The 20435-nt window shown below is 36.6% G+C and overlaps 1 protein-coding gene across 1 annotated transcript in view; it reads right to left on the reverse strand.

Moving 5' to 3' along the window:
• Nucleotides 1-1368: 1368 nt before the first annotated feature.
• The window catches only part of LOC149081046 (fasciculation and elongation protein zeta-2-like), a 48931-nt gene continuing 29864 nt past the window's right edge, over nucleotides 1369-20435 (reverse strand). The window contains exons 3-9 of the mRNA XM_089237804.1: nucleotides 19922-20030; nucleotides 17213-17359; nucleotides 15875-15980; nucleotides 12729-12967; nucleotides 12572-12647; nucleotides 10941-11006; nucleotides 1369-8138 (exon numbers count right to left, since the gene is read on the reverse strand). Coding sequence (XP_089093930.1) covers nucleotides 8122-8138; nucleotides 10941-11006; nucleotides 12572-12647; nucleotides 12729-12967; nucleotides 15875-15980; nucleotides 17213-17359; nucleotides 19922-20030 — 760 coding nt within the window. The 3' untranslated portion in view covers nucleotides 1369-8121. The remainder of the gene's footprint in view (nucleotides 8139-10940; nucleotides 11007-12571; nucleotides 12648-12728; nucleotides 12968-15874; nucleotides 15981-17212; nucleotides 17360-19921; nucleotides 20031-20435) is intronic.

Genomic DNA, 20435 nt, shown 5'->3' on the forward strand with positions numbered 1-20435 from the left:
ATATTAGTGAAATGGTTGAAGTAAAGCCTCTGGTATTACAAACAACAAATCAAGCGAATTCAGCATTTTTGTTTAAATCGAGAAAAATTGTCAAGGATTTCTTTTCTTTCCTTCAAACCGAGCTCGACTCCGATCTATCACCATGGGAAATTTACTACCGAGTGAGTTGCACCGAATGTGAGAGTGCGCCTGCCTTATTTTTCAGTGCTGCCATCTATATTTTAGAAGTGAAGTGGAATGATTGAATATTTGTACCATTGTAGTGAGTACCATTTGAAACCTTTTTGCCCTGACTTTTCAATGGGAAGATCGGCTTGCATTCGCACCACTCGAAGTTGGGAACCACAGGAAAACCAACTTCAGCCGATCACCATTGTGGCGACATTCGGATTTGAACCTGGGTCCTTGTGATGCGAGTCCGTCACTGACCACACGACCATCTCATTATGTCAAAAGGCTCCGATATCTCAACACAAATATAAGCTCAAAAACTTCTAAAAGAAATTTTTGCGATACTGCCTGCTGCGGTAATCAGAACTGACCAGTCATGTAAGAGATGAAATGCGAACACAGGGCGGCTCCCGAATTTCGCCCGTGATTGTGAAAAATCCCTACGTTTAGGGGAAAAATTTTACCCGAAAAAAAAACTTGCTTCGTTAAGCGTTGTGTAAATTGTTGCCATTCCATCAAATCACAAAACAAAAAATTCATTTTTGGGGAGAAAACGCAAAATTCTCCAATCAGCCAGCCCTTCAATATCCAAAAGTGGCACGATCGCGTGTATCTGCTATATTCACATGTCCGGTCCGATGGAGATTTTTTTGGTTTTTGTAAGATTTGATTTTTGAGAGTATAATGACAGGTAATTTGAATCTTCTCCCCCCCCCCCCACATTTAAAAAGTCTCGCCGCAGACCTACAAACAGTACACATATTCAACCACTTCATTTCTGAAACATAGATGGCAGCACTGAAAAATCAGACAACACTAGATATGCACTCAGACTGTTAAATACACACACTTGCACTTCCGGCACAATTCACTGGGTAGTAAATTGCACATAGATGGCGATAGACCCGAGCTGTGGTCGGTTTTAAAGGAAAAAAAAGTAATTTAACCTACTGGTTGGCGATGGCTTGCACGATGTCACGTTTTTTTGCGGGAAAATGCCACAATAATTTCACTTTCACTAATGAAAAATCTCTAAAATGTTTTCAAAAAAAAATATCCGCTTTCACATTTATTTTTGTACAGAACTTGGATCCATGCGAAAACCTCCCGAATTCTAATTCTCCAAAGTTGGCAACTATGACATTGCACTTCATAATCCAACTGACTGAAAGCGAAAAACAGACTGATCAAAGAATATGTAATCATAATTATCTTTATTACATCCAAAAGTAAATCAGATTTATTTTTTGAGATTGACAACTACTCGAGTTTCTCTGGAATTAGAAATCACAAGAATATAGTACGTATATATACAAAAAATGAGTGATACACAGTAAATGTTTTTTGGTTAATCGTGTAATTATCTTCCCCGTTCGAAACGACTTCAAAAACTGATTACACTACACACTAACAATTGATCTCAGTTTTGAACACGAGTTAGGTCATGGTAAATAGCGAACATAATTTATTATTTTCTTTTAAATTATCACATCAATAAAAATAGGATAATAATTATTAATCTATCCATAACTTTGTTCAACCCTTCTTGCATAGTTATATATATTTTTTGGCACATATTTATACATCATAAGGATAGAAATAATCACAAGTTGGCTGAACTTCGCTAATGGACGACATCCTTTCTACAATTTGTACTGAATTGAATAAAAGTATAATATCTATATAGGAAAACAATTTGTGCAGATTTAAATTTTGTATACCTTTCTCTTATGTTGTACCGTGAATTGCCTGAATCGTTCTGTGTAGCCATGAAATTATTGTTTTACATGAAATAACTGACATACACGATATCTTCCCATCATGGAGAAAACCAGTAGTTCTCAAACTTTAGACTTCAACGGCTCCCTTACCCTATAATATATTAGTTTCCCCTGGAGGTTAAGAGCTCTACAAGTAGTCAGGTAAAGTCTAATTCCTGAAACCACGACCTTGGTACACACCAGTATGCTAGACGAGACACCTTAGATGGGCTATCAACCAGGGTTTAAGCTACGGTCACATTTTTTGCAAAATGCGAAAGAAGTACAGTCAAACCTCATTAATGAGTCACTCTTGGAAGAACAAAAATATGACTTCGTAAGTGGAGTGACTCGTTAAACGGAGTAAGCCATAGCTGTGCTAATTCTTGTTTGAGGACAATTGGGACTTCCAAAAAAGTGACCCGGTAAGCGGAGTGACGTGTTAACCGGTGACGCACTAACGAGGTTTGACTGTAGTAGCCACTTTCACAAAAATGCGTACAGGAGGTACAAAACAAGGCGACATCCAACCATAAATCATTAGCATTGTAGCATTTTGTTAAAGCTTCTCCCCCCCCCCCCCCATTTTCACTTTTTTGCTAAAGGAATTTTTTATCTAGCTTAAACCCTGCTATAAACAGGGCCGTAACTAGGCTGAGGCAACCGGGCCCTGAGAAGAATGGGGGGCCTCACAAATAATGTATATTTATTTTTGCATAATTTTTCTCTGTTAAGGGTCCCCCCAAGAAAATGTCTGCCCCAAGAAGGCATGCTACAGACTTAGCTACCAACCTTTAGTATATTTTATTTTTGGCCCATTAATGTCAATAAGATGAAAGCCAAGGACCTCTTTTGTCAGTAAAATGAAGGTCACAGGCTGCTTTTGGCAGTAAAATGAAAGCAGCAGACCCTTTATGCCAATCAGATGAAGACAATGAATTTTTTTTGCCAGTGGAGGGAATGTCGCAAATCCATTTTCCAGTAAGATGATGGCCGCAAAACCCATTCATGGGAGTAAAAGAAAGGCTGTGGAGACTCTTTATATCAACAGTATGAGGGCTGTGGACCTTTTAAGTCGATAATATGGAGGCCATGGCCAGCTAGATGAAAGCCACAGACCATTTAATACTTATAATGTGGTTGTGGATAATTTTTACCAGTAAAACGATACCTTTATGCCAGTAAGATGAAAGCTGTGGATTCTATGTAAATAAGATGAAAGCAAGGGACCCTTTATGTTGGTAAAATGAAAGGCCACATAGACCTTTTAAGTCAATAACATGAAAGCCGCTTTTGACAGTACAATGAGGGCCACAGACCTGTTATGCCAATATATGGGGGTGAAGATGACTGAATTTTTTTTTGCAAAGGCCATGGAATTTTTACACCTAATAACATTGAAACCACAGGTGCCTTTGGTCAATAGAATAAAGGCTTTATGCCAGTAAAATGAAAGAAACAGACCCTTCATATATATACAGTGAAATCTTTCTTAGAAGGCCACTGTCCCTTTTATGTGAATAATATGAAGGCTGTGTACACCATTTTTGCCAGTAAAATGACGGGCGCTGACTCTTTATGTCAATAACCATGGACCATTTTTACCAATAAAATGAAAGCTGCAGACCATTGTTATGCCAATAGGGTGAAAATGAATCTTTTTGCCAGTAAAATTAAGGCCATGCTACAGATCCTTTACGCCCAATAGTATTAAAACCACAGGTGCTTTTGGCTATTAGAATAAAAGCTTTAGACCCTTTATGCCAGTAAAATGAAGGACACAGACCCTCCATACCAGTTAAATGAAGGCTGCTGATCAAGAACCCCTGACCTAGACATAGTTCGGCATTGCTCCAGGGAACCGTGAATCACGCTTTGAGAAACACTGCTATTGATGCATAACAGAGACAAAATTGTCTAGAGATGATGAATTTTGAATGAAAAAAAAACGAAGTTTGAGTTTCGAAAATTTCATTTTGTGAATACACACATTTCATTATTATTAAATATATGTCAAGAGTAATTAACATAAAGCTTGAATATAAGATTGTTATGTCCCGCTAAGTGAAATGTTTAGAGGATGAATCACACAGTCTAAGCATTAACTATACTTGGAAAAAAACAACGCACACTACATAATAGATTCAAAATGTGCATAATAAATAAACAAAAGAAATCAACCAGCGAATATGGACACGACAAATCATAAACATGCAAAAACCAACATAAATATATATGACCTGCCTCCAGATGGCACAAAATCCTCAAATGTAGACGAGTCTCAAAGTTACGGTAGCTTTTTTTTTTGTCTATTCCGCCGTTAGCAGATCTTAGAGCTCAAGCATCATAGCCACTATTAGCAATCAGAATATAATCATTGAAGAAAATATTTAACGATTTCTCACTTCCCAATTGAGAGGGAAAAGGACATTCGTTTCCTCATGGTCGAAGGCGTTCCCTATTTTTCTGGCACTGAGTGCAATAGTAGTAATATAATTGCCAAATAGTAGATAAATTATCTATATAATAGGAATTTACGAGAAAAAACGCTCTATCGAACTGCCAACGAATAGTCTACCTATATTTTACATATCAATTGTTCCCCTTTTGTTACCCGAGGAAAACTGAAAGCGTACATTTAGGATCTATAATGTGCACTTGACATATTAAACATTAAAAAAATGGGAATTTTCTTTTTTATGGTTCATACATGTTAAAGTCCTTCGTGACGTAAGGTGACATAAATATTGTCTCATCATTCAAAAACAAAATGTTTGACGTCATGACCATAAAACAATTCCACCAGTGCAAAAAAAAACAACATTTATCACAGATTTCTCGCGCTTTACGTCAAATTACACTTCAATAAAACAATCATATTACACAACACAAAATATTCTGATTTTTCAAAGGATTTGAGATTTTCTTTGCCTAAATCACAATTAGTATATACAATAGAACCAGATAACACGATGTAACTAGGGAATACGACAAGTTCCAATTATCAAAATTTTTTTTCATAATTTACAGGGGCTCCTGCTTGACCTTAGGAAGTCTGAATTCATGAAAGGCAAAAGTCGCAGCAAGAGCGGCCTCCAATCTGAGGTGATAAATGATACGAAGAAAACATAGAGATTGAAGAAAGTTGCCAGTGTGATCCCGCTAATATCCTGGAAGGGGCAGAGCCTGGGGCCTTGTCTGGTCTGACAGTCATCCCGCATATATGGGACTCAAAACTGTACACAGAAATTGGGGATTGGGTTACATTGTACAGGGTGATTGAAAAGTCATACAACCCCAACTTCAAAAAATTGTGAACATTTCAACATGAAAATTATTTGCATTTTGTATAACTAGACGGCAGCACTATACTGTCAGAAGTTCTGTATCTCGCCAGAAATTTCCGTTTAAGTTAAGTCTGTTAGTTGGTGTTTAACATCCGTTTGTTTGGTGGTAGATCCACATTGTTTCCCACGCAGAACACATTTTTTTATGACAGAGCATTACTTTGCAATACATTCTTGCAGAAAATTTGTTGAGAAGCATTTAAACTCCTCAAATGTTTGTGAACCTAACAAGACTGACATTTCACTTGGTAAACCAATTTCGAGAAACTAGAAGCATTCATGATAAGAAACAAAGTAGCAGCTAGGCCTGTTCTCCATCTCGCCACAGAGACGAACAGGCCTACAAAGGTACAATTATTCAATCATTACATTTCACTCATAGCCAGAAAAACTGATGGCAGCACTACAGATAACAAGCAATGCACAGTAACAAACTTCACATTAGGTTCACAACATGTGTGCACACATTCCAACATGTACCAATTCATTAGAAATTCTGCAGATGAATATGGACGAGGTGAATGTGTGGTTTAGTAGCCCTTCTGTTCTATGTCCTGTGAAAATGGATGAAGTTGAGAATAAGATGTTGCAGCCACACCAGCAAAGGCTGTGAGAGAAAGCTCGCATCGAAATCATGTTTTATTTTATGGAAGTGCATAAAAGGAACTAAAAAAGTTGTGCTTTCAGCCATACTGTGTTCATGTTATTCAGGAATTGAAAGCGCCTGATCAGCTTAAACGGTTACACTACTGCCTGTGGCTCAGGTCATTTATTGACACTAAATGGAGTAAGAAAACTTGATTATGTGTTTTTTACAGATGAAGCTCAGTTTTATCGTTCTGAAAATGTCAACAGCCAAAACACGGGAACATGTGAGCACAGAAAATCCTCATGTCTTTCACAAGAGTCCGCTGCATTGATCAAAAATTGGTGTTTGGTGCACTATGTCATATTGAAAGATAGAGGAGCTCAATATTTTTCGAACAGACGGTGAATGGAACTCTGCATACTGACATAATCAAGCAGTTTATTACGTTACTGAAAGAGGACGAACATTTTTGCTGGTTTCAGCACGATGAAAATACCCTTCACACGTCAAATGAGACAATGTAATTTCTCACCAAGTTTTTTGCTGGCAGACTCATTTCAAAAGGACCCTGGCCTCCATGTTCCCCTGATTCATCACCAGCGGATTTCTTTCTGCGGGGTTGACATAAAAGCACATGTTTATGTGAACAATCCACATGCTATTAATGGACTCAAAGTAAACATTGAGAATGAGGTTAAAAAATATGTTCATACATTAAGGAAACAATGTCTTAAAATTTGGGAGAATGCATTGCGTCCAAAAAAAAGGGTCACATTTTTTAACAGGTGACAATGTTCAAAATTTTGTCGTTTTTGTATCCCTGAATATTCCTCCTTTTGATTTAGAGTTTTATTCATTTTAGCATTTTTGTATTTGAATATTTTCACTCCAGTTGCACGACTTTCCGATCACCCTGCATATTCATAAAATAATGGGGGAGGGGGGCTCACTCCTATTGAGCTGGTTCATACTGTGCATGTTCAAATAGGTTCTGGCATGCAAAGCTGCGTACACAATTACATACTGGTATATGATGTTCATACTCATACATGTGTCATAGAACATAAATAAGGTAAGACATAATATCAGCCACAAAAAACAATTCTAATTACAGGAGAGAGAAAGACGATATTTATACAAACTCAATAATATTTGAACATGTCAATAACATTGCAGAACCTGTAATTCAAACCGTCTTGGTCTCGGGCACATAAAATGATTGCGGTAAATGAAAAAAAAAGTATAAAAATGATTAATCGTCACAAATTTTACATTTCATTTAAAATTTTCAACATCATCTTTACTCGTTTTTGGTGAGGATGAAAAATGAAACGGGGCGTCTTCGCACACAAATTCCCTCATATCAAGACACTCTCTTGACTATGACAATAATGAAAATCAACAACAAATTACAGTATGCTTTGAGTGCTAAACAAGTTAATAAGCACGCTATATCAGCGTTATCTGGTTTTTCTTCCATGAACATTGGAATACAAAAGAGACGATAATTTCAAGAACAAACAAAAAGATTCGGATAAAAGTCATCATTTGTTCAGTCACTCGTTTCAAAATTTAATTTCAATTTGTAGCCACATTCACAAAATTAAGCAAATAGTTCACATCTCCAGTTTCCATATCCGTGATAGAGAATAAGCAGTACACAAACTCAAACAAATGCACGAACTATAATACATAACATATGCATGCTTGGCTAAAGACCAACACTCTGTTTGAGAATGAAGTCTACAAGAGGTTACGATTAAGCTGTAAATAGCTACCAGGACTACCTTCCTTCATGACTTTTATCGAAAGTCATACTCTCGAGCTGCCGAAATGATGAGCCCTACATTTCTTTTTCCCTATTTGTGTATATACATATTAATATATATATATATATATCTTTCTTTATACAATTTCTGACTTTATTGCTATATACACTAAACGTCTAATATATTAACTGATATATTCGGGGCGTTAGTGGGGACAAAACATCGATTTAAAGAATCGTTTCTTAAATATAAAAGTTGTTCTAATTATTAACACTGGGAAAATGAAAAATATACATAAGATCGTATGTATTTCTGTGTATAATATGTACATAACAGCACAAGGAAAATTATGCAAACGGGGGGAAAAAATGAATCGAACACCTACGATTAGAAGCTCAGCTGGGTTTGATAATTGCAAGCCCTGATAGTTGAGAATTGTGTGTGTGTGTGTACATATCTTTTGACCGACAGCACCATTTCTATCTTCATGTTGGGCAGAGAACTGTAAAAGAGAGAATCAATTTACTAGATGTTTCACTTGTAGACCAATGAGTGCGAACATAAATAAAAAATCACTAATCTTTGAGAAAAAGTATCATTGTATAGTCTGTAGCATGTATAATTCACATGTGAAAATTTAATTCACTAATAATTATTAACAGTGGCGTATTTGCAGGGTACTTAATGGGCTATAGTGCAGGGTGGAAAATTTGAGGAATGAGTCACCAAAGAAACTATTACATTGGGAGAAGGGCAACAAAATTTGTATATAACCCTAAATAAATCCACCTCTTCCCAGACAGCAAGGGACTAGGTCAGTGAATGACCAAAAGAGTGACCTAGAGCAAGGTTACTCGATGTTTTTGAGAGTGCGGGGCACTTGAGTGATCTGTAAAAGCCCCAGGCCACTTAAGTGCTGTGCAAATGTGCAGCGGGTCACTTATGTGATTTTAAAACATGCCACGGGTTGCTCAAGAACTCTTTAAATATATTGCGGGTCACTTGAGTGACCTGAAAATGTGTCGAGCGGGATGCTTAAGGAATTTTAAATTGTGCTGCGGATCATTTAAGTGATCTTTTACATTACCTCAGGTGACATAAGTGATACGTAAATGTGACCCAGGTCACTTAAGTGATGTATAAGTGTTTCGCGTGCTGCTGAAGTCTGGAACTGTGTCACGGGCCACTTAAGTGATCAGGTAATGTGCCACTTAGTTAATTTTTACAAAATTAGGTTTGAGGTCGCGGGCCATGGAGAGAGCATGTACGATAGTCAGTTTGCAAGCGCATAAGTGAGAAATAGAATGATTAGAGCATTTTGAGCAAGCATGTGAATGACCATAAAAGTGACCTACAGTGTGAGAGATCAGGTTAGTGAGTGACTTAGAGAGTGTGAAAGTGTGAGTGTTTAAAACAGTGTACAAGCATGTGAGTGACCAAAACAGTGTACAAGCATGTGAGTGACCAAAACAGTGTACAAGCATGTGAGTGACCAAAACAGTGTGCAAAGCATGTGAGTGACCATAACAGTGTGCAAACATGTAAATGACTAAAAGATTTAACGCAGGTGTATTTGCAAGAGTGTTTGGGGGTGAGGCTAAGCGTATTATAGCAAAGGGCGATGAATTCAAGGAAAGAGTAGGCAAGGAAATCAGACTAGGGCAGCAGAATTTGTGTAACCCATGGGCGGCAACACCATAAGTGCCTCCTTGACTATTAATCATAAACATTACTCATAAAAAAACATCAATCAGCATGATGTGAATGAACTTATACAGGGTGATTTTCTCACCAGGGAAAAAAAAGCTATTGCGTAGAAAAATTTGTTATTGAGATAAGACAGCGCAAAAATTCATATAATAATACCAGGGATGCCCTTATTTTTCACCTTTTTGAAAGTTTAGCTAGACACCCCCCCCCCCCCCTGTTTTAATCAACAAAAAAAAACTATCAGTGCAAAATTTTAACTCCATCAGATAAATGGTTGGCGACCCTCAGTCAGACAACTGCTAGGCCTAGCCCTCAAACACCTTGAAGTTGGAACATAGTAAGCAATGTAAATTGCCTATAAGTAATGAGCAATTCCATTCAAAAGCGGTATACTCTTTCTTATCTTGACCATTTTTTTTCTTAGCGAATTTATGAGGGCACATCTGGGCAACACCAGTAATTGCAGGGGTGGGAAGTGACTAAGTCCATTTCGGAGCAGCCTTGGAGCAGCAAAATTCAGGATTCGGAGCAGATGATTTGGAGCAGCAAAATATGGGATTCGGAACAGATATTTATAAATTGGAGCAGTGAAATTAACAAGAATATTTTCGTTTACCCTCAACCCTTTTTAAAATAAAACTGCACTGTCTTTTGTTATCAAACATCTTTTCATCAGCTTGATTTTTGTTTTTGGTGTTTTAGGCTTTTGACACCTTGTTTGAAAGAGGCTGTCATAAAATTTTTTGCACCCGTCTATTTAAGATGATTTTTGCTTACTGAGGGCACTATTTGCTGCCTTGAACAGTAGCACTTCAAATGAGCTAAAAAATTTTTATAAGTTTTTAATTTTTTTATACTCGGAAAAAAATTGTTGCAAAATGGGAGAGAATTTCGGAAGAATCAACTCGATGTTTGCCGATTCAGCACTCATTATCTGGCGAGATTGGCGATCTGACACTCGTTATTTGGCGAGATTGGCGATATTCGACAAAGTTTCTAAACTAACATTCGTAATTCGGCGGTTAATAATGCGCTTTTTACTTCCGGAATGAAATTTTTTTTCAGAAACATCGGGATTTAACACAATGATAATCGACTACGGTAATTTCTGCTGCTTCCAGTGACGACTTTTTTTTTTAAACGGAAACACTCAAATTTGCACTTTAAAGCTGAAAGGCATTTCAAACCATCTTCAGTTCCACGATCACGGACAAAATCGGGGTTTCGCGATGGAAAGCCCGATCAGGGGCCGATAGTTTAAGTATAGTGGAATAAAACACGCTCTTCTGGTAAAGAAACGTTTCGTGGCTAGCAGGAACAAAAATTTTTTGGCGTCCTTTCCGATATTCCGGGCATACTGAAACGAAATTCGCTATTTGGCGCAGAAAAATGCGAAAATACGCTATTGGAGCAGGATGGTGCAAGATATTAGTTTTGGCGCAGTGCGGCGCAATTGGCGCAGAGTTCCCACCCCTGTAATTGTTTAAAAACATTCTGAATCCAATTTCTCAAAAAAAAAAAAAAAAAAATTGTCAGATCAATTTCAGACATGAAAAAAAAAATTTCTTACAAACCATTTTCAAACCTTTCTTACCTTTCAATATGTAATCTGTAAGAAGAGCGGGTACCGCTGGGTTATCCTCATTGATTGCTTTCAAGACTGCAAAAGGCAAATAAATAGAAAAATTATTTACTCGTTAAAAGATATTTGTCAAATCACTGCAAAAAAAAAAAAAATCACTGCAGACTAAAAAACAGGACATATGGTCAAAACACGTCCAAGTCATCTAGTTGATTTTGGATGTCAGAAGGCCAAATTGATGCTGGCTGTTCATCAAATTTTGTCTTTCCCCCTTGAAAATAAAATACAGTGAAATTTCGCTGTAATGATACTCTACCAACGAAGAAAATATTATTGTAGAGGGATTATCGTTATATCTAGAGGCTACTACTACTAAACCAAACATGCACCTCGTCCATATTCCTCTGCGGAACTTATAACGAATTGGTAGATGTTGCAATGTGTGCGTATGTATAGCAAACCTTCCGTGAAGTTTGTCTCTGTGTAATCTAGAGGCTACATTATCATCATGCACCACCAAGTTTATGCTGCTGTTCACATCTTTTCAAAATTGTCGTTGTTACTACCAGCAGAGCAAATGCCTTTTTTTTTATTTGCCGCAAAAAATTCTAATTCATTAGTAGATTCATAAAAATTCAGTTACAAACATCAGTTAAAAACATTGCCCCGCCTGTAAAGAGGTTTATCTTATTGCACTTTCGTGTGTTACACAGAAAGTAGCAATATCAACAACTTCATTAACATTTTCAGTGATCATGTGATGCAAAACACAGATGTTATTAGACGCTCTTGGAAGAATGAAAACAAGTGACAAAGTTAAAATTAAATTCAAGATGATTTTGAGCAAAATACAAGAAAAATATTGTTGCAGCAGTTTCCTCTTTCAAAGTATTGTAGCAGAGAGATTTATTATAGTAAAGGATATCATTGTATCAAGCATTAGACTATAGGCAATTCCAAAGATTTGAAAGTATTATTTGAAAACATTACAAGATTTGAAAAACATATTGTTGTAGACAGATTTATCATTATAGCGAGTGTTGTTGTGGCAAGGTTTCACTGCACTTTTTTTTATTTGACACAATGGGGGCAATTCACATTATGCTTGTGATGTTATTTCAGGGATTCAACAAAGGATCAAGCAACAGTCTTTTTTCCGTGTAAATTCTTTAAAAATAATGCCCCCCCCCCAAAAAATTGGGAATTTTTAAAATCATGGCAAAATTTGGGGGATATAAGCATTTTTCACAGGAAAAGCTATGTTCTGGGTATCTACTCAGCTGGTAGTGAATATGTAAATTGGTAGGCAGGTACTATAGAAAATTATAGTACAAAATGTTATTATCATAAGGCCCCTTATGTACTTGAAACCCTCCACCCAGGGGTGGGCCCATCCATTAATATGGTCCTGAATGAGACAGCCTTATATATCAATGGTTCTCAAACTTTAGTCACTTGCAGCTCCCCAGAATAGTTTGACAGAGAACCACTTCAAAGCACTGAACAGGCAAGCATCGATGTTTCTAGCTCGCGGTGACATCCCCGATAAAGGTTGTTAATGCCCCTAAGAGCCCTGACCCACACTTTGAGAACCACTGCCTTTTATATGTAATATAAATGCATGCATATAAATCAAAACTTACTTTTTATGAGTATCTGAAGAGTTTGGTTGTTAGGTGAACCCATTTCGATACTGTAGGGAATGACTGTCGTCAGGAACTAAAAAGAAAAATAGATCGAATCAGACAAAATAAAAAATTTCAAACAATTTTCAAATCCTGTATGAGATAAGTCACTCACTTTAGAATCTGTTGCTCCGTTCAAGGATTTCCTGTGCTTCCTCCTTTCGGTACTTATCTGCCTCCTCTTGTTCTGTATGCTCAGAAGTAAAGAAATGAAAGTATTCTTGAGCTCTTTCTCAAACTCAAGCTCGTCTCGGAGAGCCAGCTCCTGTATCAAGATCTCGGAATTCTCTTGAATCATCCTTTCCAACTCCAGGTAAAGTTCGTTCAGTTGGAAACTCGTTAAGGTCTTTAGATCTGATTTGAGTAGGAAAAGGCAGTTTTTCATGAATCGTTATTCACGTAATTCTAATCATGATATACAAGCAAATAGAAAAGTTATTGAACATAGCAGGTTGCCAGACTTTCTTTCTTACAAACTGAGCACAACTTGGGTCCATCCCCATGGGCAATTTACTATAGAATGAGTTGTGCCTGAAATGTGCATGTGAGCCTAACAGTCTGAGTGTGTTGTACATGAATTTTTTAGTACGGACATTCATTTTTCAAACTATATGTGAAGTGTGACGATTGAATGTTTGTACCTTTGTAGGCATTGCTCTTTGGGGAGAGGATTTCTAATGAGGAAATCTGCTTGAATTCGCATGTCGAAGTTGAGAACCACAGGAAACCAGCTTTATCCGATCATTACTGTGTACGAACATGAGTCCTCACAATTCGAGTCTGCCACTCTATGATCACACTACCGCACAGTGGCCAGATTGCAAAGCATACATGCTCAATCGATGGCCTGCGGGTCACATTTGGCCAGTAAGTTTGAACCTAATTTTGTAAAAAATGAACTAACCTGCACATAAATTGATCACTTGAGTGACCCGCAGTGCAGTTCCACATCACTTAGGTGGTCTGTGGCACATTTACATATCACTTGAATAGCATGCAGCACATGCACACATCACTTGAGTAGCATGCGGCACAGTTCCAGAGCACTTAAGCAGCCTGTGCAATTTCAGATCACTGAAGTGTTGCATGGCACATTTACAAGTCACTTAAGTGATTTGCAAAATAATTACACATCACTTCAGTGACTCCACATAATATTTACACATCACTGGAGTGACTTGCAGCACAATCCCAGAGGATCTATTACGCTCATGTCATTATGCCCGTGTTTGAAACGTGTTTGGGGTTTGCGGTGCATTGTGGGATAGATTTACGTCACCATCGCTAAAAGTTGATTTTTCTCACATCATTACTAGCGATTTTCGTTATCATCATCGCTACGTGAAAACCGGGGACCACTCGTTATGTTAGCGTCATGGAAATAAACATGGCCACTCGCGCGTAAATTTTTCGATGAAGGTGAGAGCAACGGAGACAAATTAGTTAGAATTGGAAATTATTCATTCATTACTAATTTATCAAGTTGTTCATTATAATGAATAATAATTCTCTGAATTACGTTCCTTAATTTAGTAACGTGATTTAGAGACAGCATTATCGTTTAAAATGCTGTACACATGCTGATTGGAAAAAATTATTCATAGTGGTAAATCGCTATAAATTATTATACTCGGTACAAAGATAAATCACTCTACGTTTTTTTTTTCAAATCTTGCATAGAAATGCCTTTATTCTAATCTTAAACTCATCTCAATATAAGGATATTTAACTGGTAAATCTCTCTATTGCGATGTTTTCAAGACATTTTGAAATTTGCTCAATATTTTTTTTACATCTCGTTCAAAATCGACGTCAATATATATTTAAACGTCTCCAGATTTTCCCCTTCTTAATTCGTTTAATAACATTGATATTTTGTAATATCAATTAAGTATTGCTACTTTCTGTGCAGTACACAGAAGTGTAATGCAGTAAACACCATTACACACACACACACACACACACACACACACACTATACTCTGCGCACACCCCAAGTACACTATAAAAAATCAAAGTAAATTTTATTAATCAACAAATAAATTTTTTCTAATCCTTGAGTACATTTTCTGATCGCAGTATAAAAAAGATCTCAACAACAGTGTAAATTTGGTGGCCCTTCATTTTCATGTGTGAAACAAGGAAACCAATTGTCTAATTAATGATGTAAATAAAAGGTTACTTGTTCTTGATTTTGACTTAATATAAAGACTGTAGGTAAATGTTAAAAACATGGTAATATATGATGATATTTTTGCTAGTCATTTTGGAAATTCATATCATTGAACTTCAATAGAAAATCATTTCTTAAACTAATAATTTAGAAAATTTCCCCGCGCCAGTATCATGTGCGTGCATAGCCTACCTTTTTCTCAAATATTTGATGAAAATAAAAATAAAATCCAGATGAATTAAAAAAAAATGTAGCTTAGAAAATTAAGGACAACCAACACACACAAATAAATAAAATAATAACGCATGTGCTGCAGCACTTGTTGATAGTGATGATGATTATCAGCAGCGGAGAAAATTATCCGATTGGTCCATCCCTTTCGGAGCTAACGCAACTCTCGGACCAGGGAGTTTTTCGTAAAATACATAATGACATACCGCGGATTGCTGAGAAAAATCAAGTTTTTGATGATGGTCGCTGAGATTTGCGTTAAGGGCGTGACATCACTAACAACCTCATTGTATAACGACGTGAGCGTAATAGACCCCCTGATCACTTGAGCAACCTACAGAACACTTATAGATCGCCTAAGTGACCTGCAATACAGCTCCAAATCACTCAAGTGACCTGCAGCATATTTACAGATCGCTTTAGCGACCAGCAGCACATTTACAGATGACTTGTGTGGCCTGAAATGTTTTCAAACCAATGAAGTGGCCTGCATTCTTCAAAAGGTTGAGCATCCTTGCTGTAAGTCATGTGTCTTGAGTAATACCTTCCTGGACAAATGCCAAAGGTTTTCTACGGAAGGCATGAGAACATCAAAATTTTTTAAAATGCTTGCAATCCAAGCACTATTTTGATATAAATAGGGCATAAGGAGGCATATCAACATCAAGAAAGCTCAGAAAAGGCAAATAGGAATATCGGAATTTCATGGATGATGATACAGAGTCTTGTTAAGTATGACAGAATATAAATACTTTTCTTCCTTTTTTTTTTTCATTTAGGTTGCATAATGCGGAATCATCGAAATTATTCGTTTCTTTTGAATAAGTTTTACAAAGTACAAAGGAAAAAAAAACTCACTCTCTTCATAAAGTACCGATGACATGCGCCGTCTTGTTTTCTCCTCGCTTTCAACAGCAGGTTTTCCCGCAGAAGATGGATCCGACGACTGAATCTCGTCTGCTTCCTTAAACCAATTGAATAATGATAAGTGTCAAAATTTAAATGAAGTAAAGAAAATCCACAATTTAAAGCCTGATTAAAATAATTCAGTAAAAATTAATGAAATTATTCTCGAGAAATTCTGGAAAAATGGATCACAGTACAAAACTGAAAAATTGATGCTGCCCGATTATCGAGAGTTCTCTATTTGATGCTGGGCATATACTTGCCACTTAAAAAATATTTAATCTTTTGCAGTCCTATGATGAGGTAGAATCACCCACCATTGGGAAACATTGGTACTTCATTGTTATAACCCCCTTATGATCACAGGAAGGCTCCTGTAAATTTGGCTCCTTAGCACATGCATCTCCAAGCTGTTGCTCGCAGGCAGCATGGTGCTTCAAGCAGCTCAATGTTTGTGTCCAATTTCGTGCTAGTGAGCACTTGATCAATGCTTCAATTAAACATCCTGTAAAAATTAAATTTAAGGATCAAAATTTGCAACTATGCAAATTTCAGGCATAAGTATGTTAAAGTTGATGTAGCAGTGCTCTTAATTTGATGATGGGCACCCCAAAGCAGAACAAGCCTAAATCTGCAACGTACATCGCAAAGAAAATCTGGAAGAATTTTAAGAAAATTTTTCTTGCAGAACATTTCCAGTCAGCAGAAGACTCATCGCAGAACAATGCAAAACATTCTGCTTTGGGGGATTGGGCATATGGGCAGTGCTCATGACTCGAGAATGTTGAAGACCCCTCTGCCTTAGCATAACTCATAAACTATACAAAAAAATGTGATCGCTAGCATCCAGAGGCCTTCCTCATTGCAGAGGAGGTGCTATGAAGCATGAACTGTACCAACGAAGTGCCGAAAAAACATCTGGACCACAAAGGGTTAAGATGCCTGTTGTTAATCATCATTTTTGCATGATCCAATGGATCAGCTTCCATAACATAGGGGCTGTTCAAGTATTACGTAAGCAAATTTTTAGCAATTTTTGACCCCCTCCCCCCCGTGTCAGCAAAAGTTGGCAAAACGATGACCCCCCCCCCCCTTTTCAGCAAAATTTTGTCATCAGCTCCGCCTTTCTGAATCCTAACTCATATTTTCATAAAGGGTGGTTGCTGACATAAGCACCGTCCAAACCCACCCTTGTCATCAAAAGTCAGCAAATCGGAACACCCCCCCCCATCGATGATGACGTAATACTTGAACGGCCCCATATCAAACATTAGGATTTTTTTAACTAACCTGCATTATCTCATCTATCTCTTCCAAAACCTGCTCTGCTGTAAACATTGGCTCTTGCTGTAAGCTAGAAATTATAAGCGAGTGCATGTCCAGGTCTTTTGCTACATCTTCATCCAGAGACTCGAGCTCATCACCGGAAGCTTCATCCTTAAAACAAAAATAATTAAATTTTAAGGTTATGAGAATGTACTACCACTGCTCAATGGTACATGTACCTTGTACACATTCCTCTGGAATCTCTAACGAATCGGTACATGCAGGAGTATGCTGTGCGTGTAAGTGTAGATGTGTAATCCTATCATATTTATGTTGTCAGAATTAAGCTTGTTATGTTCCCTGTTCTTGCTGGTGCTGCCATCCACTTTCTGTATTTTGAAGTGAAGAATCATGAATGCCTGAATTTTCATGCTACATAAATATCATGTTCAAGATCTGCCTACTCTGTGGAAAGACTTCAGCAAATGGGAGACCGGCTCGTATTGCACCTTGAAGTTGGAAGATTAAAACGTTTTTTTTTGTTGATTTTTTTAAATGCATTAATACTCTTGCTGGGGTCAAAATGGCACCATGACACCAGTTACGCACAGAATTTTCATAACCTCAGAGTTAAGGGTCAAACTGATAAAAAAACTGAACATATTGAAAACATGAGCTTTTAAGAAATAACAGAAGTCTCTAAACTGAAAGATGAGGTAAAGTGAAAATAATTTTCAATTATACATTTCTCGCAATAAAAAAGTATCGAGGAGGAGGGGGAGGACATTTAATAAAGACACTCAACTCTTTTTCTTTAATAAATCAAATTTGTGAATTAATTTACAACTCTAATTGATTTAAAAGGAGATCCAAGTGATGGCAACATTCTTCTTCTTAACCTTCTCAACATGAAATTCGATAGCTGGCAACTGGTGTTGTAGAACTTGAACCAATTTTTTCCAAATATCACAAATGGGAAAAAAAGCTGGAGAAAAATTTTAATTGTCTAAACTATCGATAAACAATATTTAAAATTATGAAAAACACTGCTCCTAAAAATATATATTATTCAGGGGCTCCCACTCAAAAAATTAGAAAGAGTAGGACGGGGGGAGGGTACCTACCTTAGACAACATAATCATGGCATAATAAAAAAAAAAATCCTAAAAAATTCATTTCTCCATAGCACACTATTTTAGTATCCTGCAAGATTGACTTGAGCCAAAGCAAAATGATAGAATTAATAGAAAGTGATGAAAAAAAAAGTCAGCGTCCCAAATATATTGAACATAAACCGTTGAGTACACAATTTAGGTCAATTTTGTGAATAAATATCACCCATGTAGTAAAAAATATGGTATTTTAGTTATTCTCAATCAAAATTTTTGATATTTTGAGTGTTTTTCCCTTCAATTTCTTATGCAAAAACTCTTTATCTCGAAAAAAAAAAATTCGGCCCCTTCAAGTTTTGAGGTTTAAAGTTTGACTGCATTTGTGTCTATCTATTAAAGGGGAATAGGCACCTAAGCTTTTAAACATGTGATTAACAGAATGTCGGCAACACACCCAAAAGAAAATTCAGTGACTTTTTCATGAATATTCCGTGAGATTTGCTTCCGTTACAGCAGTGACATCCAAAAAGGTGCTCACCGCACCATTGCAAACGACAAATAAGTCACTATGTATCGATGATAACACCTATTTTACAGTTAATGAAGTAAAAATATCTAGAAATAAAATTTGGCATTCGCAGCCACACCCATTCCTCCCAAAAACTTTCACATGCATTTCTAGACCCATAAAAATTTTGACAAGGAACGAGTTGATTTTGAAATCGTAAAAACTAAATGTTATTTGATACAGTACATCAGTGTTATGAGCTCAGGAGGTGCTGCCATTTATGTTGCAGATCAGAGGTGAGGGTGAATGTTTACGATTAATTTTTTATTCTCTCAATTTTATGAGTGTGGGATCTTGCTGGATTCTTGTTTGTTTTTTGCAATTTGACTACTTAGAAAGAAACCATTACCAAATGTGAGAAAAAGTTGTAAAAATTGTCGAGATGTTCTGCGATTTAACACTTATTTGATAAAATTGGCAATTTAACACTCATTATTTGGCAACATTTCAATTAAAAATGTGTAATTTGGAAACGGTTTCTATTCGGGATTTTTTTTTGCAATACAAGTAGTTTTAAACTTAAACTCATTATTTGACAAAATTGACAATTTCACTTGTTTTTTTGCGAAATTGGAAATTAATTTTAGCAGACCACCACACTGCGCAATCACTGGAATCTATCTGGCTTTCACGATGTGCAGCCAGATTTTTCAGTCAAGGATTTTCAGGGATAAAATCGAGCATAGGAAAATTCGAAAATCGATTCATAAAACGTCTGTGACCACCTCTCTTATTTCATGACATTTGTGACTTTTTTCTCATTTCATAACTTTAAGGGACTTGGTGACTTTTCCATGATGGTAGACATCTTAATTATATATTTCATTAATTCATGTTATATTTATACACCTTAATTAATATATGTTGGCTGCTGGCTTCAAGATTATTTTTAAATTTGCAAAATAATTACTTTAACCCTCAACCTGCTCCCATCATCTATAAGCGATATGTGTAGCAGATAGCTCTCATAGTCACAAATGAAAGTTCTTGAGTCATACTATCCAATATGAAAAATGCTCATAAAAGATAAATATTTTTAAAAATGAAACGTACCTTTCTGTCATTTAAATTAAGGCAGTTGAGCTGTAGTTTCCTCGCATAGGATTTCGACCAGTCTATTGGCAGAATATTGCCAAAATTGCCGGTTAACGTCCACCACATTCTAAGAAAAAAAATGCACAATTGGTCTATATTCATATTTCACAGCTCAATTTTTCTTTGCACTAGTCAAATTGAATAATAATGAAACTATTGAGGCACATATATATGTAAATACATAACTATAAGTAAATTATCTTTCACATGAAGATGTAAATGAGCGTTAAGGACTGCTGAGAGAGCTGGTTTGGCAACCTCTCTGTCAGCAATCAATTTAATCAAACTGGAAAAAAGAAAAAACCTAATTTAACCATCTGCCATCACCCCACTCAAATAAAAATCATGCCAACAAAAAAATGATCACCGTCGGGGGCAACCGATATTTCATGGAGGGGGGGAACAAACTAATAGACTTAACCATTCAAAATATGTTATTCGAATTAGTCATTTTTTTACATTTTGGGGGGGG

The sequence above is a fragment of the Pholcus phalangioides genome, unplaced genomic scaffold (genome assembly GCF_987345545.1).
Source record: "Pholcus phalangioides strain wild (caught in Gottingen) unplaced genomic scaffold, Ppha-v1.0 ptg000010l_1, whole genome shotgun sequence".
In the NCBI taxonomy this organism is placed as follows: domain Eukaryota; kingdom Metazoa; phylum Arthropoda; class Arachnida; order Araneae; family Pholcidae; genus Pholcus; species Pholcus phalangioides.